Source organism: Dysidea avara, chromosome 7 (assembly GCF_963678975.1).
Source record: "Dysidea avara chromosome 7, odDysAvar1.4, whole genome shotgun sequence".
Lineage (NCBI taxonomy): Eukaryota > Metazoa > Porifera > Demospongiae > Dictyoceratida > Dysideidae > Dysidea > Dysidea avara.
The window spans coordinates 28,350,883-28,377,788 of record NC_089278.1 but is presented as its reverse complement, the minus strand read 5'-3'; the positions used below and the strand labels follow the sequence as shown (position 1 = coordinate 28,377,788).

The 26,906-nt window shown below is 38.1% G+C and overlaps 2 protein-coding genes across 3 annotated transcripts in view; one reads left to right on the top strand and one right to left on the bottom strand.

Annotated features, from left to right (window-relative positions):
* The window catches only part of LOC136260531 (uncharacterized), a 106,286-nt gene that overhangs the window by 47,533 nt on the left and 31,847 nt on the right, over positions 1 to 26,906 (top strand). For both annotated transcript variants that reach the window (XM_066054301.1, XM_066054300.1), the window contains exons 8-9: positions 1,010 to 1,108; positions 15,644 to 15,745. In XM_066054301.1, the coding sequence (XP_065910373.1) occupies positions 1,010 to 1,108; positions 15,644 to 15,745 (201 nt within the window). The remainder of the gene's footprint in view (positions 1 to 1,009; positions 1,109 to 15,643; positions 15,746 to 26,906) is intronic.
* LOC136262377 (uncharacterized) lies at positions 24,113 to 25,693 on the bottom strand. Its single transcript, XM_066056623.1, has 2 exons — positions 24,775 to 25,693; positions 24,113 to 24,730 (listed from the first exon to the last, which is right to left on the bottom strand). Exons 1-2 carry the CDS (start codon positions 25,208 to 25,210, stop codon positions 24,396 to 24,398), a joined length of 771 nt encoding a protein of 256 aa, XP_065912695.1. The 5' UTR covers positions 25,211 to 25,693; the 3' UTR covers positions 24,113 to 24,395.

Sequence of the window (26,906 nt, the reverse complement as noted above, 5' to 3'; positions counted from 1 at the left end):
CAAAATCTGTTCCAATTCAATACTGATCCGATTATCTGTGGAACCATACTACAGCATCATATACTGATTGCTAAAGCATGTCTGAACCAAGTATCACAGTAGTGGCAATCCCTGTGTGAGACACAGTCTAGTAAGTGACTGATACTAAAGCCAAACATCTTTTACTAGTAGACTAGCATCCACTATCATCGATACTAAAAACATTGTGGTGATTTCTTCACTGCACACGTTGACAAGAATAATTTTCACGCGATAAAATTTCATGGACTAACTGCGAAAACTGTAAAAATTACATAATGCAGGTATAATTAGTGTATGTTGTGTCCCTGTTTAATGGTATACATTGTAGACAATAAAGATTTTTTATTTTGTGGTGGATTAAAGTGTAATTTTATATTCAATACCGACTTCTTTAAACACAAAATGGCCTCATTATAATAGTTCAACATACAGGTGTATGCAAACATCACTAGTAGATGTGATTGTTTGAAGTGTTCGATTTGTTGTAGATCACCACATGTTGTGGTTGTGTACAGTAAATTTTATTACTTGATAGTGCAAGTGACTACCACTAGAAATTATAAATTTATTCACTTTGTACTGGTACAATGGAGTGGTGGGTGGGTGGGGCTAGTATGTGATCTAATTATAAAGAGAGGATCACAATGATGGAAATTAACTGGATTGATGATTATGGTATTAGTATAGTAGAGTTTCATGTACGTAGATAACATATATAACCTCAATCCTGCCTACTTAGGTATGTAGGCCCTAAATATTTAGACTCTATTTCTCTATTGTTTACTAACTACTACTAAACTATTTATGTATATCAACAAAGTACATTGTTTATTGTTTTTTAGTTGTATATAAGTATGTCTAATTGTGTGCTAATTTGGAAATGTGTTTGACAGTAAACAAACATTGTAAAATGTGATGCTCTACATATCAATTATATGTAGTTTGGCTATACAGTGATGATATGTTAGTAATGTGTTATTCTTCATAGGATGGATGGAGTCCACTTCATCATGCTTCAAGGAATGGACGCATTGATGTTGTCCAACAGCTAGCAGACAGAGGAGCAAATGTCAATCTTACTGACAAAGTTAGTATTGTACTTACCGTACTTACAGGCTGTGTTTTCTCTACATGTGTAACATTGAAGCACAAATACGTACAAAGAACTGTCTTGTTGGAATATTACATATGTGACCATCTCAGCAAAAACCCGACTTGTTCGCACAAGCATGCGTATTGAGAAAAACGAAATTTAAAAATAATTCATAAAATTACGCATGCTACAAAAAAAACTATGCAAGTTTTTATTGGGCCAGTACTCGAAGAAGGAAGAGTCAAGTCAATTATAATTATATATCATCTTGTTCGCCTGTCCATGGGGAGTTCGAAAATCTTTGTTTCGTTGCAACGGTAGTGCGTGTCACTTGCATTTGTTTACGATGCAGTAAACGTATAGAAGATTGTCATCGTTCTTCTATCAAGCCGCCTTCATATCCATATGCGCAAGTATCTACAGGGATAATACTATACCTTGGCTGATGTGCTGATCCATGGTGAACGTTGTAAGCCAAATTGCAACGTTATAGGACAATCCAAACAGAAGTTATGGCTGCGAATGTAAGCGCCTGCAGTTTATTTTCAGTATTGTAGCTGTACAAATCGATTACCTTGCTCTTCCTACTGTGTATCGCTATAATTCCAAAATTACACACTACAGAAGGCTGAAGCTGTGGTGGTCCATTTCTTGGACACTGCTGATGTTGCTGAGTGAATTAAATAAATTTTTAGTTGTGCGAACAAGTCAGGTTTTTGCTGAGACGGTCACATATGTTGTTGTATTACACATGCTTTCTCCATTACATTTGTCTTACACAAATTCTTTAGCTAGTACCAGTGGCTACACTTCAGTATGGAGCAATTTGTTGTGGGTCACGCCCATCATTTAGGTCAAAGTTCATCATTCATGTATGTTATGTGAGACCAGTGATGAGAGTTTTTGTCCTTACAACACCATAGAGCACACAGAAAAGGGCCCGTTAATGTTTTCATAGAAGGGCCACATGTTTTCAGGTAAACATGGCTAGCCCTCACTGGTGTTTAATAAAGTCCATAAGCTTTCATTCACAGAACAGGTGTCTTTTAATCTTAAACATTTTATCACTTCTACAAACATGCAGACACACAGATGTCCTTTTGAAGACCAGATGTGCAGTGTGCACCTGGTTTAGTAATGTTTTTATGAAAAAATATATACCAAACACATGTATGTACATATACTCTGTAGAAGTATTGAATTTTACAGTTTAACACTAGTTGTGTTGTTGCACACATCCAAAATTATTATACATAGTGTTGAATTTTAAAACTCCATTGCAGGTGGTATTGTCATACAAACTTTAAACGTACAAATAGCAGTTATGTCAGCTGTTGCTTTCTGAGACGAAACCTGCCCTTCACAACTAGCTGTAATGAGTGAGCAAATTCAACCTGAGTGTGCTAGGGAAACTGTTAAGTATGCATGTTCCTGTGGGATATTCCAGTTCTACGTTAGAAATTCTTCCAGCTACTGTATATATTCACCAGTGTGAGCCGTTTCCAGTACTTGTACATGCAGTACAACAGAAACTTTAGTAAAAGCCTTGTCAGCAATGATGTATCATTTTGACTGCAGCTCCAGGTATTAGTAGTTAAGTTAACCACTGGTGGTTTCTGACCTTATCTTCATTCCACCAGAGATCTTTGGGATAACAAATATCTAATCAAAAACAGCCAAGCTGTAAAAAAAGGTGCGGCCCCCAAAAAGGCCATGGTGAAAAAAGATGTGAAATCCAAGGTGGCGGCCAAGAAATGGCTATGATGGTAGGTTAATGGTTACATTTTAATAATAACAATTCAGGTGAATTTGGTGCCAAGACCAAGTGGCACAAAATTCACCTGAATTGTCATTATTAAAATGTAACCATTAACCTACCATCACAGCCATTTCTTGGCCGCCACCTTGGATTTCACATCTTTTTTCACCATGGCCTTTTTGGGGGCCGCACCTTTTTTTACAGCTTTGCTGTTTTTGATTAGATATCACTTCTTTTTGTATTTGTATACTGCAAAGCCGGCCTATGGCTGGCTTTGAGACTTTTTTAACCCATGTGTTTTTTCTTTACCACAGGAAGAAGAAAAGAACTTAAAGAAGATTTTTAATGCTTCAATTATTTTTGATTTTATTAGTAATTATACAAATTATATACATATATTTATTACATGCCCAGTGTACAATATAAGGGAAAATTATTGCTCGGGCAGAATGGCCAATCAAAGGTAAATTTGATTGGCCATTGCTGAAATTGCATGGCCATAAGATAGAGGTGTCCTATCCTAGTGTGCGAAACACAAGCCTTTTGGGGGGGGTCTGGGGGCATGACCCTCCCCCCCAGGAAATTTTTGAAAAAGGATCACTCTGAGATTGAATCTGAGACCACTTTCAGCTACTTATCACTGAACTTTATGCACATGCATTTTACAGAGAATTAATTGTTTATTAGTAATACATGTACAAAAATTTGTGTTGCTGCATACATATTTTACAAAAAAAACTATGAATCAATGTATTGTACAGCCAGTTTGTTGTTATTGTTATGTTTGTAGACTTAGCTCGGCTAAATGCTTTGTTACAAGTGGTGCTGAGTCAGCACAGATTGAATTATCAACTAGCTATTGCTAAAGTTTCTCTTGTGAATAGCAATAGATCAAAACTTAATCTTGAACTTTTCGTGTGCAGAACACTTTTATTACGTGACTTTATTCCACTTTCTCCAGCCACTGCATCTCTACAGATTATAACCATGAAATGGCCATCTTATACTTAATATTGTACCTCCACTTCGCAAACATTACTTTCTTTTCTTCTCTTGGAAGGCGCCACTTGTGTAGTCAGTGTATTGATCACTTCTTCACAACATCGACAGTAACCCACAATCGATAATTTGGGTAAATACGAGGTGCAGTGCTCTAGCTTACGCATGCGCATTGAGTCAATGCTTCGACGGGATCGAGACTTTACGTAGTGATTAAATAGCTTCGGTAAGGAAAGTTAACAATACGACAATAATAATAACTATAATATTACATGTTATAAAGACTAATAATAAAGAATTACAGTTGTAAAAAAATTGATCGGCACAAATGGCCAACCAACAGCTACATTGATCGGTCAACAGCATCACTTGGTCGGAAAATGGCCGAGGTCCGACCGTTATATTGTACTCTGCATGCCCATTATTCCCCACAGGATATTTTTTTGCAGCTGATCTCTCCACTGGGTGACTTGAAATGTAGCTGAACTATATACAGGATGGTTTCTTTGTAGCTGAACTCTCTGCAAAGTGACCTCTTCTAGCTGGTCTCTCTACAGGGTGATTTGTTTCTAGCTGAACTCTCTACAGGTGATTTGTTTGCAGCTAAACTCTCTACATGGTGGTTTCTTTGTAGCTGAACTCTCTACATGATGGTTTCTTTGTAGCTGAACTCTCTATAAGGTAACTTCGTCCAGCTGATCTCTCTACGGGGTGATTTGTTTCTAGCTGAACTCTCTACAGGTGATTTGTTTGCAGCTAAACTCTCTACATAGTGGTTTCTTTGTAGCTGAACTCCCTACATGGTGGTTTCTTTGTAGCTAAACTCTCTACAAGGTAACTTCTTCTCTACAGGGTGATTTGTTGTAGTTGAATTCTCTACAAGGTGGTTTGTTTGAGGCTGAACTCTCTACATGGCAGTTTCTTTGTAGCTGAACTCTCTACAGAGTGATTTGTTTGCAGCTGAACTCTCTACATGATGGTTTCTTTGTAACTGAACACTCTACAAGGTGACTTCTTCTAGCTGATCTTTCTACAGGGTGAATTGTTGTAGCTGAACTATCTACAAGGTAACTTCTTCTAGCTGATCTCTCTACAGGGTGATTTGTTTGTAACTGAACTCTCTGCATGATGGTTTCTTTGTAGCTGAACTCTCTACAAGGTGACTTCTTCTAGCTGATCCCTCTACAGGGAAATTTATTTGTAGCTGAACTCTCTACAAGTGATTTATTTGTAGCTGAACTCTTTATGTGGTGGTTTCTTTGTAGCTGAACTCTCTACAAGGTAACCTCTTCTAGCTGATCTCTCTACAGGGTGATTTGTTTCTAGCTGAACTCTCTACAGTTGATTTTTTGCAGCTAAACACTCTACATGGTGGTTTCTTTGTAGCTGAACTCTGTACATGATGGTTTCTTTGTAGCTGAACTCTTTACAAGGTGACTTCTTCTAGCTGATCTTTCTACTGGGTGATTTGTTTGCAGCTGAACTCTCTACATGGTGGTTTCTTTGTTGCTGAACTCTCTACAAGGTGAATTCTTCTACCTGATCTCTCTACAGTGTAATTTGTTTGTAGCTGAACTCTGTACAAGGTGCTTTTTTGTAGGTGATCTCACTGCAGGTTGATTTGTTTGTAGCTGAACTCACTAAAGGGTGATTTGCTTGTAGCTGAACTCCTTACATTGTGTCTAGTTTCTAGCTGATCTCTCTACAGGGTGATTTGTTTGTAGCTAATCTCTCTACAAGTTGATTTGAGTGTAGCTGATCTCTCTGCTGGTTGATTAATTTGTAGCCGATCTCTCTATAAGGTAATTTGTTTGTAGCTGAACTGTCTATAAAGTGATTTGTTGTAGCTGATCTCTCTGCAGGTTGATTTGTTTTAGCTGAACTCTCTACAGGCTGATTTACTTGTAGCTGAACTCCTTACATTGTGTCTAGTTTCTAGCTGATCTCTTTACAGGGTAATTTGTTTGTAGCTGAACTCTCTATAAGGTGATTTGTTTGAAGCTGAACTCTCTACATGGTGGTTTCTTTGTTGCTTAACTCTCTACAGGGTGTTTTGCTTGTAGCTGAACTCTCTACAGGGTGATTTGTTTCTAGCTTATCTCTCTACAGGTTGATTTGTGTGTAACTGATCTCTCTACAAGCTGATTTGTTAGTAGCTGATCTCTCTGCAGGTTGATTTGTTTGTTGCTGATCACTCTAAAAGTTGATTTGTTTGTAGCTGAACTCTCTGCAAAGTGTTTTGTTTGTAGTTGAACTCTCTGCAAAGTGTTTTGCTTGTAGCTGAACTCTCTACAGAGTGATTTGTTTCTAGCTTATCTCTCTACAGGTTGATTTGTGTGTAACTGATCTCTCTGCAAGCTGATTTGTTAGTAGCTAATCTCTCTGCAGGTTGATTTGTTTCTAGCTGATCTCTGTACAAGTTGATTTGTATGTAGCTGATCTCTCTGCAGATTGATTTGTTTTAGCTGAACTCTCTACAGGGTGATTTGTTTCTAGCTTATCTCTCTACAGGTTGATTTGTGTGTAACTGATCTCTCTACAAGCTGATTTGTTTGTAGCTGATCACTCTGTAGGTTGATTTGTTTCTAGATGATCTCTCTACAGGTTGATTTGTTTGTAGCTGAACTCTCTGCAAAGTGTTTTGTTTGTAGTTGATCTCTCTACAAGGTAATTTTTTGTAGCTGACCTCTCTTCAGGCTGATTTGTTTCTAGCTGATTGCTCTACAAGGTAATTTGTTTGTAGCTGAACTGTCTATAAGGTGATTTGTTTGTAGCTGAACTGTCTATAAGGTGATTTGTTGTAGCTGAACACTCTGCAAAGTGTTTTGTTTGTAGCTGATCACTCTAAAGGGTAATTTGTTTGTAGCTGAACTCTCTCCACAGTGACTTGTGTGTAGCTGAATTCTGTGTAGCTGAATTCTCTAGAGAGTGACTTAATTGTAGCTGAATTCTCTACAGGGTGCATGACTTGTTTATAGCTGAACTTTCTTCATTGTGACTTGTAATGTTCTGAATCTCTATAGTGATATATTTGCTTAACTCTCCACATGGTGACTGTCTTCTTGTTGAACTGTCTATAAGATTAACTGTTTGCAGCTGAACTCCCTACAAAATAACTTGTGATGTAATAAAATTCTATAATGGAGTAAATAAATTAGCCGAATGCTCTATTAGGGTGACTGTTCTATTAGAGTATCTCGATCTCTCATTTGCTACACGGAGTTGGCTTTCGAATCATAACTCAGTGGTTTGTAATTCGATTCTTCTGTACTACAGCAAGGACTATCTATGAAGATTATTCCAGCTATACACCGATTTTCAGCTCATTACTCTTAGCGGTTTGCCTAGTAGGTGTGAAAACTAATACTTTTTTATTCCTAAAAATCGATCGCGTAATTGTGACACAGGTTGGGTTTTGTGTCATATCTCCGTGGTCTTTATCTCGATTCCTTTCAAACCACCAAAAGGCACTCCTACGATGGTTACTCCATCTACATAGCAATGTTCAACTCATTCCATGAAGCGGTTTACCCTGTAGACGTGACAACAAATCGATCTTGTTTTACGCGAATAATCGGTCATAACTCCTGAACTATTCATTGGATTTGTACCAAATTTGATGCTAGGATTCGCCGTTGGACTCCCTTTCTGTGTGCCAAATTTCAAGGCGTTGGGAGTACGCGTTTGCTTGTTATAGCAATTTTTGCAAATGTGGGAAAAAACGAAGAAGAAAAAAAACAAAGAAAAAAAGACGAAACTTTGGCAGCTCTATCTCGGAAATGGCTGGAGCGATTTCCTTCAAATTTGGAATGTAGACTCCCCTGGCTGGCGGGCAACTGTGTAGCAAATTTGGTTCCAATCAGATAAGTGATCACCGAGATACAAAGGTGTGAAAATGACGTTTTCGTTCTTCCTGTCAATATACTCACGAGTGTGGCACGCCGGCTTCTTGGGCCGCACGACACACTACCGTGTGTCTTGATTTCGTGCTGGGACAATTGTACCTTGGTTTTAATGCTTTCAACACTTGATTAAGGCCCCTATTCGGTGATTATTAGTTTCTCATCCAGCCTTTCTAATTATTATGATGCGGGCGGGAGGGTATTACCATTATACCATTATTTTATAATATTAACACACTGATGTACAGACCTTGTCCAAATTGTCTTTCTTTCTTACTACAAACATTTCCTTCACCAGCTGATTCTACTTTTCGTGATCGCCAACTGTTTTTCGACAGTCAACTGAAAGCCTGCTTTGATGAAGTCGATAGAACACAATTGCAACTGGCACTGCAGCAATTTGCTAAGGAAAACAATAGTTCTCCTGGCGATATATAGCGCATTGTAGCATTCATCAACAAAAATTTACAACAATTTGGTATCACGTGTTCTTCTGAGCATGCACAGAGTAAATATTGGCTTTCCATGCGGTAGCTTAAGAAGGATGCGGGCGGTGGATGAGAAACTAATAATCACCAAATAGGGGCCTAAAGTTGGCATCTTCCACACCTGATACTATATGGCAATCTATGGCTATTATTTACTGTTTTGGTAATTCTTTGGGCTCTTGCAACATTAATGTCTCATATATTTGTTTGGTCCTTAGTTGCTTCATATGAATGTTGCTACAATGTACTCTTGGAAGTTTTTAAACCATGCGGTTTACTGAAATTATTTTCCGAAAAGTGAATGTGTTTGTTTGTATGTATGTGTGTATGTATGTATATATGTTTGTTTGTATATTTGTTTGTCTTTCCACACCCAAGTGAGCAAAACTTTGTTCGCTAAAAACAGCCTGTATGTGAGAAATAAAACCATATAGAATAGAAAGCTATGGTTTAAGGGCAGCTAATACTTGCTGGTTTGAAATACAGGTGAAGCAAGAATATAAGGACATGGTGAAGGCCTTTCCCCAATAAGCTCTACGGACATCAAGTAGCCGAAAAACAACACAGCTGGCCTCCTAGGCTATTGAGTATGACGAATTCCTTCGAGTTGAAAAGGGGACATGCCCATACATATACAAATGAAAATGAAAAACAGCTTTGAGGCTTTTCCTAGAGAACTTATGTAAGAAAATGCTATAGACAAACTATTAAACAGTTAAGAAGATAGTTCTGTGCGTTAGTAGTGCGTTAAAGTGGTTTGTTTGAGCTATGCCTGCTTAGCAGTGTTTAACAATGTAATTACAGAATTAGAAAATATTTTATGAATTACATAATACAAATTACTAAGTTACTGTGATGGTTCAATTTTTTATGTAGCAACAAGCCAAAATAAATATTAGTTTAATACACTATTGATAGGCACATGTCTATTATGCTGGCGTAATTTCAGCCATTATAGGTAGGGAAAAAATTGGGGAATATTCTGTAAAAATTGGGGAATATTCTGTAAAAATTTGAGGAGTTCTAGGAATAATTAGTATAAAATTATCGGTTTCTCTTAGTGCAAGCATAAAAATGGTTGAAAAGATTGAGATACTCTAATAGAACAGTCAGTTACTCTAAAAGAGCAGTCACTTTCGAGTCCATAATTCTAATATAGCAGTCAGTAGAAACTCAACTTTTATGTCAACATAGCTCACGCCAGCATGGAGGACGTCAATCACAGGCTCTTCCACCTCAATTGCCTGCGAGGCTTGAGGAACGCCATTTCATAGAGAACCTTGGGACTGATGGTGACTGTGCAGTGTGTTCTGACCGGAAGACACATAGAAAACGTACTAAGTATGGCTGCATAAATTGTGGAATGGTTCATTTGTGCCTTGAAAATTGTTTTAAGATATACCACACCAAGGAAAACTATAAATAAATAAGGGGTGTATGCTATTTACTGTGTCTTAGACTTTTTACAGGTTCAGCCGATGTATATAGTTTAGATGTGTTGACAGTATTATCTGTTTAGTTATGTACAGAGCTGTTTGTAATTCAGGTTTTTCCACGATTGTGTTTTTTTTCTCTGAAATCACTTGGATCGGTGGTTTCTAAATGAGGCAAACCCTTTACTGAGTAAAGATCCCAGCTCTTTAGTGTATATATTTCATGTACATTTTATGTTTGAAAAGTTTTTCAAATTCTAATGCTAATAATACGTTATGTTTGATGAACAGTGCATGATAAAATGGATTGCTGTTGGTATTTGATTGACCAGTCACCAGAATACGCCTTGGCAGCGCGTTGAAACGCCACAGTGATTGTGTTGGAGTTCTTTGTTACATGCCTACAGGGTAAAAATAATTATGAGAATACGACAATTTTTTTTCAATTCACAACTACCTGAGAGTTGCAGCTATGTCACTGGAATTTCCCCACCTTGTATCAAGGGTACCACCCTTTCTAAACACCAAGTGTTGAGGCGAATGGACAGAGGAGCTGCCTACCATGATGATTATTTCCAAATGATGCGCGTATTGCTGTGGATAAATGGAGAAGTATTATTGATAAAAACATAATAATAATATTGGATAAACCCCAGGTTATCCACTGTCTGTGTACCAAGTTACAAGCTGATACATCAAGGATTTTCACAGATACAGTAGTGTAAAGACGTGCGGTTACTTCGCACAATTGTGTGAATACCACAAGTTTTTTCTAAAATTCATAAATACCTGAGAGTTGCAGCTATGTCAATGGAATTTCACCACCTTGTATCAAGGGTACAACTCTTTTTCGACACCAAGTATTGAGGCGAATTGCCAACGGAGCCACCTACCATGACGGTTATTTCCAAGTTATGCGCATATTACTTCGGATAAATAGAGAAGAATTAATGATAAACAATTGATAGTCACGATGGGTAAACCCCAGGGTATCCACCATCAGTGTACCAAGTTTCAAGTTGATACGTCGAGGATTTTCAGAGATACAGCCTTGTAAAGACGCGCGATTATTTTCGCGAAAGTAAGCATAAACTTTCGTGCGTTTTCGGTGTAATAAATAATAGGGCCATTATAATGGCCTTTGCGCGTTTAAGGGTTAAGCTTAACTGTTAATTAGTTCCAGTTCTTCCGGGAATGTAAACTTTGGTTTAAGGCAGTTAATGTATGCTGGTTTGGAATATGGATGAAGCGAGTTTATAAGAATGCCTTGAAGGCCTTTCCCAATGGGCTCTACAGACGTCACAGAGCCAAAAAACAATGCAGCTAGCCTCCTAGACTACTGGATAAAACCATTTCTTTTGAGTTGAAATGGTGGCATGCCCATACATACGTGAACAAAACAAATAACTTACATACGTGAATAATTCACGGTTTGTTCAAGGTATGCTTCCTTAGCAGTGCTTAGCAACAGAATTACAAAATATATCAAAATACAAATTAGGTACTATGATTCAATTGTGTATGTAGCAACAAAGCAAAACCCAACATAAATATTAGTTTAGTGTGCTATTAATTAATTCCAGTTAGGTTTGTTTGTTTGCTACATGGTGCTAGGTTTTTAGAAGTAGCACAACATCAACTTGTTTATATCTTTACTGTTTTCCACTAAAGTGATTAAACTGTGCTAATAAAGCAGTCACCTTTAAGAGAGCAGTCGATAATGTTTTATCAGGGACTGCATTGAAAGCCTGTGAATTGATACATGGGCTATAGCTGGCATAGATTATGTATATGGGCTGTAAGTCATCAACACTGAAAAAGTAACTACTCCCTTGAGACAATTATTTAAAAAGATTCAAGTATTATTAATTAACCCATTGACGGCCAATTCTCAAAGACTTATAGTAACCATATACTCGCTACAGACTAAGAAGGTTGATTATCTTACTATTATTCACATAACAATAACAGCAGTGTTTGGGGGTAATGCGTTGTTTATGCAATATATTATGTAACTAGGGGTGGCAAAAAATTGTAAATTTAAACAAGTAGAATAGGGATCGAAGTTAAGATTCTGAAAAAAAACATGTAACAGCAGTGTAAGTAACTACCCCAACACTGAATAACTTTAACTGTTACTGTTGCATTACATTTTAGCAACTATATTACTGTTATTGCTATTTAGTGTTACACCGATAATCGGTTGAATTATTGGTAACAGCTGATATTAGGTAGTTTTACGAGTATCAGTATTGGTTACGAAGCGTAAATGGTTTGCCAATTAACCGAAACCCACAATCAATCATTAATGATAGCAAAGAACAGGATTGTTAATTTATACTCCACCAATCAGCCATGGACGTTCCTCCTTGGCAGAGACATACATACAATAGTATACCACACAACACAATTGCAGCAACAAAACCAGGGGCGTAGCCAGCCAATATTTGATGGTTGGGCATAACATCAACTTAACTACACACACACAAGAAACACACTCACTTTCATGTAAGACATTAAAGAAAAATATGAAAAGTGTATGCACACAAGGCCTACAGCTACCTATGCTATAGTGTAAACAAATGCTACTCGCATGCATGCATGCAAACATTTGCTAGCTATAATGCTATTCTATTAAACTTGTAGGGCAGGCATCCACCGACGATCGTCGTAGCCGAGCTCATGTGACATCAAACTGCTGAACCTACAGGAACCAACAATGTAAACAGTTCCACACATGTTTACTTCAATCGACTGGCAGTATAGCTTACAGACCAACCACCACATCGACATGTCATGCTTTTTCAAGCAATCGCCTCATGGCCCCAAATGAAAGCCAGGGGTGCTAACTTATGAATTATAATGAGTCTTATCACAAATATCAGCATGCCAAGAAAGTTTCGTCCCAGACTTATAATAGCCAATTTACATTTTGCATGAATTTGATGTAAACCACAACTCGATTAATCAGTACAATTATTAATCTGCACAAATTGTTCACGTGACACTTCATAATGACTTGACCTTTTCTCCATTTCCAGCTTCATTTGCATATGCCATATTGTTATCTAGAAGAGTACATTTTCCCATTTTCTTTCATCAGCAGTAAGTTAGGCTATACGGTACTTTCTTTATCAAAAAAATACACTTGACAAGTTCACTGAAACAAATTTTTTTGCTGCCAGTGCCATCCACACCAAATCCTACCGACGATTATCACTCACTGACTTAGAGATACAGTACCACAACTACAGTGTACCACGCTTCGACTCCATTTTAAATTTCGAATTTAAACCTCGCCAAGGAACATGGCACATGCGTTTACACAAAGTGTAATTATAGGGACTTCCCAAGGGATTTTCCACGTAATGGATCATGTGATACACCATCTAACTCGATCCCTTCTTCGAAGTCATGGTTCAACAAATGAGGTACGCATCTATGCTTTACAGTATTAAAGTAGGGTTGTTTTGTGTGCTGCTGTGAATCCTCGGCCTCGCGTAAATCTTATCTTAAGCTACTTGTGATGGTTGGGCAAAAATTTGTGATGGTTGGGCAAGAAACTGTGATATTTGGGCAAATGCCCACCCATGGCTACGTCCCTGAACAAAACTTACATTTAATTCACATGCATAACACTACTATGTAAAACAAGGGGGATTAATAGTTAACTAAGTAGATGTCCATAAACAGTATGTAAAAAGTCACCAGACCAAGTAAAGAGTACAAATGGTGAACTGTTCGACTACATGGTTGCTTCACAGCGGGAAAAAATGATAACGAAAGATGAAAGTAAAGAACGCAGTGAATGCAGCAGTAAGTGGTACAGCATTTATTTGCTTTGACTGTTTTATAACTATTAAGGCTTGTTTGTTTGAAAAAGTATGGCTGAAAGTCTATAGACCGTGTGAGTGCTAAGGTGTGGCACTTTATTACATCATTAAAATATCACATGAATATAGTGCATCCGCCATTTCTTGAGGGAAAAAACGTACGTGCTTTGTGGTACAATTTTTTTTAATGCTAATGCGAAGGAATCTTACTGAAAGATAGACTAGTGCTATTAAAAAGTAAGTTACTAGGTGAAAGTACATAACATACTTGTTCTGTGTCGAGTTATTCCACTTTGAGAAGGTTTTTGCAATACAGCGCTCCATAATTTTGCCCTCACTTATCCCCAAACTTTCCCATAATCTACCCACGAAATTTCCTGTAAAATGTCCTAAAATCTGAAATGGTAGCAACTTTTTGCTGGACCACATCTTAGCATGCATATGGTCTGTCAGCCACTCACGCAATTAGTCGATCACATTTCACAAAGGGTCTGGAATCCCACTAAAAACAGTTTTTGATAAACTGGCTTAGCTGTTTTATAACTACTTGGCTTCTTTTTCCATGAAAGGGGTTAGTGGCAAAACTTTACCAAACATTGTAAAAGTCGGCCGCCCACATGATTAATTGTATTGATTACAATCACACACATAACCTTTAGGTGATTTTCTGCTCCTCCTCTCCTGTTCTGAAGATTTAAAGAATATTTGTTAATATCAGAGTATTGATTACAAGAATAGACAAATAATCGGTATTGGTACAACAATATTGTATGTGAAAAGTGCAAATCAGTGCAACACTATTGTTATTTACATATCCTTTACCAACATGTGGCTGCACCTATACCCACAAGTGGCACTACCTTTGCTCACTACACTTGTGGTTGTACCTTTACCGACACATGGTTGTGCCTTTAACCACGGAGAAAAATGGGTGGCACCACACAAAAAAATGCCACTTGTGTGTGAAATTATAATTAGCCTGTACTGTACTGTAATTTGGCACACATGATTATTTAGGTTAAGTACGCACAGTACATACAGCGGGTTACATGTATTATATGTGTGACATCCATTTAACTCACAAACGTTTCTGTTGGCAGGCTGATTTTTGCAAAGATAAACCTTCTACTGTATGTTCTTAATACGTTTTCGTAACTTTTTGCCAGATCCATAGATTTATAGAGAAATTGTTGTTTTCTCAGATTTTGCCATCACAGAAATTAATGCTGGAGGCTATTTTAATGGCGGATTTAAACCTCACAGCAATAACCTGCTGTACAGTATACTTATACTAGACACCTGTTTGTTTCGTATAGTTGAAATTGCTTCTAAAAGCTCATGCTATGTAATTTGGAAGCAGAAGAGTCCACTTGATGCTTTGCCAGCAATGTGTCTAGCAACTGCTTGACCACCTGTAATAATATGATAGCTGCACCCTACTCCTACAAGGATTCCGTTTCCTTCACAAAAACAAATGTACTAATTGACTGAGAAATGGTATTCCAATCACTTGAATGATTAGGCAGGCATGAATAATGCTCTCCTAGCAGAAACTACTTGTGGTCATTTATAAGTGCTTGTGCTTAACTATCATAGTAAATTTGACCAAAAAATCCATTCAAAAATTATAAGTGCATTCAACTACTAACAAGACTCTACTGTATTTGCTTTCTTCTTTTTAGACACTTATGTTAATGCTTAAATGTGCACAGAATCATTAAAGAGATTTTCCGCTGGGTGATCTAATGCCTATGTACATAGTCCCATTACAACTGAGTGGCAATTATAATAAAGTAGTTATACTGACTGATGTATTACAATATTTAATCGTTTAATATTCATCCATATCTTTTTCACTGAGAATTACATACAGTAAATCATGTAGTTATCATAATGAGAAACCACTGCTAATACTTTCTTATTCAGAAAACTGTGTAATGATTCTACTATTATATAAACTAAAACATTCTAAATCCATTTGAACCCCTCCTGGCTAAGTACCATGTGATGGAGACATATCACATACTTGATCTGAAATAACTTGTGGTATGTGTACATGTTACTTGTAATTGGAAGGAATAAACATTCACATGTGTCATTGTATCATATCTGTAGGATGGTTGGACTCCCCTAAGTACAGCAATGCTTTGGGATAAGAGTTCAGTTGTGTGGTATTTTGTCAAGAAACACAACATGGATATCTCACAATATAGTCAGGTGAGAATGTATTCCAAACACATCACATGAACTATTACATATGTACTACATGCTAACTAGCTCCCATATTACATTTGGTGGGTTATCTTGTGTATAGTTTTATTTACTACACAAAATGTTTGTATGACCCCTTCATCTTTAAAGCAACGTTACAGTCTGCACCAAATACACCAACACAATTATACATAGGTGCAATAGGTAGGCAAACACATTGAGCGTAATGCCAACATAATAGGTGCATTTTGTGTATTTTGTATCAGGAGCTGCAAATTCTGCACAGTTTGTATATACCAAATTAATAAATGGGCACATAAAATAAAATATCACATTTTGCTATATGGTCTCTTGTTAAGGGAAAAGTGAAGATGCTCTAATAAAACAGTCACCACATGTGGATATATAGCATAGAGGTACATTAGATACTACAGTGGTCAAGATACAATTATAGCAGTGGCATTATGGGGTACTGATGAAACCCGGAATGGAACGGAATCAATAGGGGCACACACCAAGTTTAAAAAATGGTTTTAACAGATTGTGCACTGTTTCCAACCTCCACAAATAACTAGAATTGTGCTAGAATTAGTTTTCTTCTGTTATAGACATGCTAGAAGTCATTTGCTCGATGGCTCTATTTAATGCCCACAGCAAGAATGCATTGTACAGTCGTCTCAGCTGAACAACGATCATTTAGCTAAGCTGTTAAACTATTTTTTGTAAGCACTGTTAACGTAACATACTGCAGTTTGCTATCTGTCGTAAATCGCTGCCAATAATGGTAGAATTATAGTCCCTTCAGAGAACCAGCGACACTTGTACTAAAAGGCTTGAATACTGCTACAACATGAAAATACTACTGTAGTTTACCTTTTGGAATGGTAAGGAAGTACTTTTACATGAGGATTAAACTAAACTGAATGGATTTTATTTATGCACACCTTGTCACGTGGTGAGTATTTAATAGAACTTTCAAGCGAACGATTACTAGCATACCTATAAACAGAAACAAATTAATTCTAGCACAATTCTAGTTATTGTGTGACAGTTGGAAACTGCACAATCTGTTTAAAATGATTTTAAACTTGGCGCGTGCCCTGATTGATTCCGGCCATTCCGTTCCGTTCCATTCCGGCTTTCATCAGTACCAGGCATTATGGGCCAAACCTGAGCACACTTGAAGCATAATAATCTCCCAAGGTTATTGCGGACCTTATTATCAAAATAATTGCAACTATCACAATATTGACACAATTCAAATTCAAGCACCCTATACGTATATCTGTATGGGTGAAGTTGTTTACTATCACAAGGAGGTTGGAAAAACCAGCTTGACTTATGAAGATGCCTAGTCTTGTCTTGGGGTCTGGTGATGTGCAATAGAAACACTTGACTGTAACTAAAGGCAAAGCCTTACAACATCTACATATATTACATTACATAATTATGCGGCATTAGCCAAATCTTTATTGATGATGGGGTGCTGCTTAGGACCCATAATGCTATACTAAAGAACCATTGGTAGACTAGGAAGACAGTAATAAGGAACAAAATGCGTTCTTGTCATGTTAAAGTATAGGAATATGTAAATAACATCAGAGGTGTTGTCAATGATGATTGTTGATCGATGAATTTCTTTGTAATGTATGTCACTGAGAGTTTGTATTGTGGTTCAACAGACCCTTGTGGTCTGGGGTGAGGCTAGGAGATGCCACTGATTGCTAACCAAAGAAAGCATATAAATCAAATGAATCATAAATGACTATTATAGCTAGTAATCAATTTATAAAGGCTTGCACCACAATAGTTACTCCATATACAAACCGATTTTCAAGTTATTCCATTAAGTAGTTTACCCTGTAGGCGTGACAACATATTGCCTTTGGATTTTTGAGAAATCATGCATAACTCCCTTGTTCTGTCTATGAAAAGCCAGACTGTTTATCCCACAAGTGTCAGTAGTGCTGATCCAGTTGGTATGCTACCACCTGGTATGCTACCACCTGGTATGCTACCACCTGGATCACTTGTAATATAAAAGGTACACAAAAGATTTTACTGTGATTTAATATTGTGCACTAATCAGATTGTATTAGTACTTTTTATAAGCCTTTTCCATAATGACGTCACATTGGTTTTCTATTTGGGGTACTCTTATATTTTCGAGTATTGCGTCCTATGATGACAAGTTTTTCATAAACCATTTATTGTTAATAAAGGATGAGATTGAAGCGAAATTACCAGGTATGGTTACAACTTATATAAAGGATTGTTGTTTCTACTCAATCTTCAAAACCAGCTGAAATTTTCAAAACCCACGTAAATGATTTTATTCTGCTGTGTTATACCCATACCTGTTAGTTTTAGCTCAATATCTTCTTCCTAGATCACACAAACAATCGGTCTTCATTTGTCACCCAATATCACCTGTACTTGAAAAGATTAGAGTCCCCTAAATAGAGGTCGCCATTATTTCTTCTGACTTCATTATGGCTTATTGATATGCTTTGGTTCTAACTGCAGTTGAGAAGTTCCAACTTTTTTGTGTACCTGTTTGCTAACATTTTTTTGTAAAATAAAGTTTATTATGACTGGTTAACCCGCGCATACCACATCAAAAGGCATTGCATTCCCCAGCTATCAATTATTGTCTAAAAAGTGAAATATCCATAATGCTTCATTATATAATGCTTCGTTGTCAGCTATGTTCAACCCATAGTACAGCATTATGAATCAAGAACTGTTCAAAACAATACCTCTACAATCACTATAAAAAATACAGACAATTTCCGTTATGAAGAAAAGCCATCATGCGCTATCACCACACAGGGCCGCCCAGAGAAATTAAGGGGCCCAGAGCAAAGAATTAAAGTGGGGCCCCAGAGGCAAGGAGGTTTCCATTCTGAATCACAACTTCACCCAAGCTGTATGTTGAAGACCAAAAAAAAAAGTTCATAACCTGCTAACAAAGACAATAACTACCCCTCACCAACCATATCGCTTGCTACACTGCTTCTTTGAAGAATACTGTGACTGCTCTATTAGAGTATTTAGATCTGACTGCTCTATTGGAGTATATCGAGCTTTTAAACAGGTATTCAAGGGGCCCTTCATGGGACCTCCTGGGGGTCCCTTTCAGGCTGGGGCCCAGGGCAAAATGCCCCAGTTGCCCCCCCTGTGGGCAGCCCTGCCACCACATCAACACCTTTTGCTGTCAGCAAAGATGAATGGGACACAAAGTAGGACACTGGTAAGTCTATGAAGAATGCATGTCCAGCTGAAGCGACATTGAGCAGTGAAAAAATCAAGCCTTTAACGAATGCACGTCCAGCTGAAGCGACATTGAGCAGTGAAAAATCAAGCCTGTAGCCTGAGTAGTTATTGAGTTATGCTTGTCTGAAGGCATCAGTCAGTCTGTCTGTCAGTCAATCAGTCAGTCAGTGACTACAGCTGTAGAGATAATTCGATCGGCCAAAATATCAGCCACCGATATGGCATTTTTAACCAATATCGGTATTGGTACAGACCAGTAAGAGGACCGATATCGCTACTGATATTTATATAGCAATAGTTTGTACATACACGGATTATATTGGCTGCTGTTTAGTGGCAGTGGCTTATTGATCCCTGTACAGCAAATGCTAAGCTATGTGAAGCCATACAAATACACATGATTCTAGTGTTTGTTGCTGGAAAGTTTGTCAGTCTCAAATGAAGCAGTTATATAGTAACTTTGTAATATATAAGAACAGTCACAGGATAACCAAGGAAACCTACCGTGCCAGCCTTTGCATAAGCCAATAAAATGTGGCCTAATGCAGAAATATTTGTTAAACGCTTCATGGGAGTATGCATAAAAATGTTTGTGGGTGCTTAATTGTCTGGATTGCACAATAGAAACCCAAGCCACTATCACCACAGGCATAGGGTGAGCAATGAATATATCCGCATGTTGTTGTAGAGCAGGTAAATGTACACTTTTGCCTAGATTATCTATGACTTTTGTTTGTAATGCAAATGTTGGATCGACTATCGGTTATCAGTTTTTTTTGGTGGTATCCATATCGGATATTAGTACATGCCAAAAACCCATATCAGTACAGCTCTATCAGTGACTAGAAAATTCTGTTTAGTAATTTTGTAAGTTTTTTTTAAATTCCATAGCAACCTTTTGAAAGCATTTCAGGTTGATCTGGAGGCTTGTTAATTGGGCTTAGTTTTACCTAACCAATACTGCCTCATTGTTATCAGGGAAGAGTTATCAGGGAAAAGTGAGGTGGTTTTTGTGTGATGCTTTTCATGGGCCATGACCTTTGTGATTCCTACTGTACAGTACTATCATACTTTATGTATATTTTAAAGCATTGCCTTGAGTGCTATATGAAAAATAAAGTATAAGGCGCGCAGCTGAGATGATAATAAAGTATGAGGTAAAGCTGAGTGCTTTATTAGCATTGAGGCCAAGCACCAAGTGCTTTATTTTTCATATAGCATGAGTGAGGCAATGCTTTAAATAATTTATGGAACTTTCTAGTTGTGTAGCTTCACCATACACTAGGACTCGTAATTAACACATGTTGCACAGACTATTAGCAGCCTGAATGCACACAAACTAGTTTAACAAAGTAACTCACGCATAGTTCACCATATTTTGGCATAGTAAATGTTCATCACATATTCTGGCAGGTTGTAGTCAAAACCCACAATTGATTCTATCATGAAGTATTTCCGTGATATCTCCAGGACTTGTCCATTTACATTAACAAACATAACAACAATTTACCTTCTCCCACCTATCATCGAAGCATTTAGGTATGTCAATATAAGCAATCCAATGGTAGAACTCGCATTGGCTGGGGTTATTGATCACTCAGCCCGGCGAGGCTATCAGCCTTCACCGGCTTGGGTGATTAGTCGTACTAGCATGAGTGTTGCAAGCTATTAACCTGCACTAAGGCACGTGGGAAACTGTGTTTTATTGCCCACTCTTGCCCACTCTTTGTGGGCAATAAAGCACTGTTTGCCCTAATGTGTACTTTATTTAAAATGCACTTTTTGATAAATTAGTGCATTTTTTTGCATGCTGCAGTGCATGGGATAGGCTTGTTTACTGGTATAAGGAGGCCGTAATACTAATTGACAAGTATATTATGGCACTGTTAACATGTGTAAATATGTAACTGCAACAAGAAGCAGTTTTACAATCATACTGGTATATGACCCAACCCTAACAAACTAGAATTTTTTAGAATATCACTCAATATCATATTTATAAGCACTTTCAAATTCAAGAGACCTAACAAGTTATAGTTACTCTTGTGCCTGCTTCTCATTCTCAGGTAACACACCTTCTCTTAAATACAGTATGATAGGACTCAGCTCAGGATCTGCTAACTGTTGTGAACTAAAAGTATTAGATTTAGTTGTGTCGTCAGTGGGCTGTTTATTTATTCTCTGGTATCCTGCTTGAGGCAATCTTGGCTACTTGTACTTCTAGTCCTCCATCCTATTCCTCAGGTGCAGGTAAGCTGGGCTGATGGGACAGTGCATCAGCATGACAGTTTTCCTTCCCAGCTCTATGTATAATCTCTAATCTTCCAACACCACTACCATGGACCCTGCTCCACCACCGAGCATGCTTGCCTGTGAGGTTAGGAGTCCCCAATACTGTCTTTACCGCAGCATGACCACTTGGTGTCCATACAAGTAATACCGAAAGTGGGTGATTTCCCCATATTACTGCCAATGTCTTCAATTCTGTAACTGGATAATTCTCAAACTTTGAGAGCAAGTGACTAGTATATGCTAGGGGATGCAACTTCCCATCATCTTGAACTTGTGATAGAATCATTCCCAATCCCAAAACACTTGCATTCGTCTCCAGTACAAAATCCCTGTCAAAGTCTGGGTATTAAACAAGACTTGAGGTAATTAAAGTCAGACTCATATTCTGCTGTCCAGTGATATGGTGCATCCTTCCTTGTTAGGGCATACAACGGCTTTGCTAAGGAAGAGCAGCCTTTGACAAATCTCCTATAATGTGATATCAACCCTAAAATTTGCCTAAGTTCTTTCAAAGTTGTGGGAACTGGAAAGTTTTTCACTGCTTCTATGTTCCTGATATTGGGTTTAAAACCACTAGGAGTGACAAGATGTCCTAAATACTCCACTTCGAACAACAGAACCTGCATTTCTGAGGATTAAGTTTCAATCCTGCTTCCTTCAAACACTCAAATACCCTTTGCAGTTGAATCAAATGATCAGTGAATGTTCTGGAAAACACAATAATGTTATCCAAGTACACATCCATAGATTCCTGTTCAGTGTCCTTCTTTAAACCCAACAGCAAACTCTGCATTAACCTTTGAAAAACAGAAGGTGCATTCTTGACGCAAAAGGGCATAACACAAAATTCATACAACCCTCTATTGAGTCACAAAAGCTGTCTTCTCCTGGCTAGAAGTACCCACTCTTATCTGCCAGTAGCCAGACTTCAAATCTAATGTTGTGAAGTACTTGGACCGACCCAATTTGTCGAACAGATCATCTATCCATGGCAGTGGAAACACCTCAGGCTTGGTAACTGCGTTGAGTGCTCTATAATCGATGCAAAATCTTAATGAGCGACCACGCTTCTTTACTAACACTACTAGGCTTGCCCATGGACTCTTTGATGCCTGTATGACTTCTTCCTCTTGTATCTTGCTCAGCTGTACAGCAATCTCCTCTCGAGCTGCAAATGGAACTCATTGTGTGGCTTGCTTGATAGGAGTCGCACCATTAGTGTTTATGTTGAAGTCTACCAGACTGTTCTCTCCTCTTTCTCCTTCAGCAATTGAAAATATGTGATGATACTCCTTTAGGGTGGCAAGTAGTTTGTCCATTTCTGCCAAAGACAACACCTGAGAATTAGAAGAACATTTCACTTGTTTTCTTAATTCTTGCTTCCTCTAGTGAATGTGCTCATTTGAAAAAGTTAGAACATTCATCACTCACAAATCATCCTTCCCCTTAGAATGATGACTATTAATCTCATCTGCCTTGGCATGAATCAATCAACTTTAGCAGCCTTCCCCAAATACATACCTTCCTTTAGCACTTGAGTACACAAGCTAGTGTTAAAAATACAATAATTGGTACACTACCACTTCCATCATTCCTTATTAGACAATCGTTTACCATAAGTGTGTCATGACCGGTCAAGTTCCAACATAAGGTAAGTAGTATTTATTGACTCCTTAACTTCCACCTGAACCAAGGCCGAACTATCAGCAGGTAAGCAAACAGTCTGGATAAGACTGATCCTGGTTTTCTTGTTGTTTTTCTTCATCTTATTCTGATCTGTAGCTGGAAGAACTGATTGGACATCAGGATGGTAAGTAGCAATATTTAGCTTACAACACACATTCTCAGACAGTAGTAATGCATCAGGTGCATCTAACTTAATATACACTCTTTCACACATTGACTTCTCACCAAATTTGACCTGTAAGTCCAGTTGTCTATCCAACTTCAATGGTTGGTGCCCATAACTACAAGCGGTTGTATCAGGTGGTTTAAACTGCTCCCTTTTAATTCCACAAGCTGTAACAATTTCTTGGAATGCAGTTCCACTAAGTATCGTGATGTCGGAGCCAGTATCTATAATTCCTCTGATTGGTAGCCCCTCAATCTGTACCTCAATGCTCTTAGGAGTACCAGTAGTAGTCTGCGTAACTTCCTTGTCTTGGACTGTGGACACTGAGGCCTCAATGGGTGGGAACAAGGAATCAACTATCTTTAAAAAATTGTTCGTAGATATCTCTATGGGCTTGTCTTCAGTTCTGACTAGCCAGTTTTTCCTTCCGTGACTCACTCTTGTTAGCTTTACAATCATGAGCAAGGTGATGAGGACTATCACATACGTAACATCTAACCTGCCTTTGAAATGGGGTTTTGTTTAGGGACCCGCCGATTTTGCTGGCATAGTTATGAGCATAATAGGTACCTGAAAGCATTGAGCATAATGCTAGCATAATAGGTAGAATATTTTGTAACAGTATGAATTCTTGCTTATAAAAATAAATATCCCAGAAAGATTGATATACTCTAATAGAACAGTCAGTAACTCTAATAGAAAAATCACATAGCTGACTGTTCTATTAGAGTATATCGATCTTTTCTGTGATGTGCATTTTGACAAGTAAGTTTGTGCTTCAGGTACTTATTATTTATCCATAAACTGGGCATAATTTGAGCATAATAGGTAAGTATTGAGCGTAAATGTAAGCATAATAGGTAAATTTTTGAGCAGTGCAGCATAGCATAATAGGTAAAATTATGAGCATAATCGGCGGGTCCCTAGTTTTGTTTTTCTTGTCATCCCTTTTTGTTCCTGAATCCTGCTGTTGACTATTTTTCTTAGTCTGTGGGTATGAAAACTGGGTAGAAAACTCTTTAGTATACTGTTTTTTCCGCTTCAATTCTGCAAGCCATCTCTCTTCATTTTTTGCAGCTATGCAAAGCTCTTTATAGCTTTGGGCTCCGGAGATGACTGGAGCTTTACTAACGAGATCAGTTTGCAGGCCATCCTGTAGTCTATCATAGAGTAACACATCTCTAATTTCTGTCAATCCAGAAATAGCTGACTTGTAAGTATCACGTTTGGTTTGACTCACCAGATTCCACTCAAGTAAAGCCAAACCACGCAAATATCCAGCCAACTGCATAAGCGCTTCACTATCAGTCCAGATATTCTTTCCAATGTTGGTAACCAATCATCAAAATGGGTTTGAGCATCTTCCCCAGTGAAATTATCTATTGGATGGGCTTTACCTTGACGCTGCACTGAAGTGTCACTCAGTGAGACTGAGTGGGCTGCTTGTGTTACTGACAGGCTGCTAGAAACAGCAGTACTCATGTACAACCCAGGGCATGGCACATTCCAAACATGGGGCATCATTGTAGACACAGTCCTTACAGGATTACTAGAGACAATACTAGGTAGCCCTGTATAAAATGACACAGAAAGTAAAACAACTTAAGGGGGGTACCTGTACAGGTGGTCCTGACTCCATTGTTGGCAGCATTTGAGACTGCCTTTAGTAAGTAGCTTTGATGATGTTGTGACTCCATTGCTGGCAGGCTTGTCAACAGCAGTGGATACATGTTGAGAAAGAACCGGAACAGCTTGATTGGGCAAAAAGGTATTTCTGTGGAGATCAATAGTAGAGGAGAGTAAGAGCCTGTCTGCTCAGTTGCAAGCAACATAGTCACAGCACTCTTCATTCCTGTCTGTTTCTTTAGAGACTCTGGTTCATTGTCCCTCTCCCACAAAGCATAGTCAAGCTTACGGATCAGATCACACATGTCTTTCCACAACTCCTTAATTCTAACCTTAGCCTGTAGAAGTTCATGTTTAGGACGTTCCACTTCGGAACCTGAAGAATATTTTCCTAACTGTTCACATTCCAAAACTAACTTGGTCATTTTTACTCAGTTCCAGCAAGAAATTCTGTAGGCTGCTAGTTCTCAAGAGCCAGCTTTGTCTCTCTCGCCTCAGTCTCAGAAACTATCTTGGTCAACTGCTAATTCTTAAGGGCCAGCTCTGTTACTTTCTCCTCAGTGTCTGAAAGCAAACACTTACACTCCATTAAAGCTAACCTCTGTTTCTCTGATAACTGTCTTAAGTGAGCAAATCTCAGCATTGGCATTCTCCAAGGCTTCATGTAATCCTGTGTCAGTAGGTTCATCCAACACACTCTCTCTCTTGAGCTTGCCAATGAGGGACAAGAACTAGCAGGAGCTAAAGTTGGGCGTTCATCTGGCACTGAAACTTCCAAGGAATGCTCCACCTTCATCATGTAGCTTCTAACCTCTGTAGTCCATTTGAAATTTCTTTGATTACTAGTTGCACATTTGCAGGATCCCTCTCCAGTTCCCTTAATTTCCCTTCCACCATGACTTGAAGGTCAGGGCTGGTTCCAGTGACAGGTAAATATAAAGATTGAGCCAATAAATGCCATAGTTCAATGCCAATATGCCTAGAATTCAGAGGATAAGCTTCTCTACAACCTGAAAGTTCCATTTCTGTCCTAAACTTAATTGACAAATATCCACTATGGCCAATTTATGGACTAATCTAAAGCCTTATTACTCACTGTCTGTAAGGGAGTCCGCTCCAGCAAAGTAAGTGAAGTCTTGTCCATTCACTCCTATCTTGGTAGGACCTCCACTGTAAGGGTTTTCGCCTGCCCCCAGCAAAGTAAGTGGAGTCTTGTCAATTCACTCCTATCTTGGTAGGACCTCTGTTGTAAGGGTTTTCGCCTGCCCGGTAAGCCCCAAAAGTCGCCTGCAGAGCTTATCACAACAGAACTACCTAAAGACTCAATGATTTAAGATTCCAATGATTTAAAACAGCATATACCTTTTATACTAGAACATCAGGTGACTACATTACATCACATGACTATGTTACATCATCAGGTGACTACATTAATTAATATTTACATGTACAATAACAATAAACTCAGTAAAGTCAGGTGCTGCTGCTAAAGTTAGGTCAGCTTTGTTACATATCTGTAGCTTTGTAGTGTCTGAATTAACCTGTTTTGCTGTGGAAACTTTATTGGCATAGGATATTTCAACTAGGGCTGAGACAAATATTGAAATTTGTCTTCGAATATTCATTAATAAAATGTTCGAACTTTCGAAACTTCAGTGTTAACTATACAAGTTACAGGTTTTCTTGCATTTATACACATCCTTCTGAAGTTTTATCTTTCTAATCCCCGCATTTGTAAAGTGCATAGCAGTAGTACCAAATTATGCAATCGATTGATTGTGAAATGGGTGTGTCTGCTATATTGCAATCATGCATAGGTAAACACATACTAAGGGCTAAAAGGATGTTTTCCATGCACTACTTATCACTTTATAAGCTGTACAAGGCTACAACTACAGTAGCAAGCTAAACTTCAATAGCTTAAAAGTGAGTGTGACACATGAAGATCAATTGCAAAGAGACAAACATCGATCACATAAGTAGCTGCAATAAAGATAATGGCATTTATTTGTAATTCTTTCATAGGCTTTGAGTGCATTACGAAGCTTCAAAGGATACTTTTATATAATTCGAAGTTTACTTAACCTTCAAACCCACGAAACATTAAAAGCTTTGTCCCAG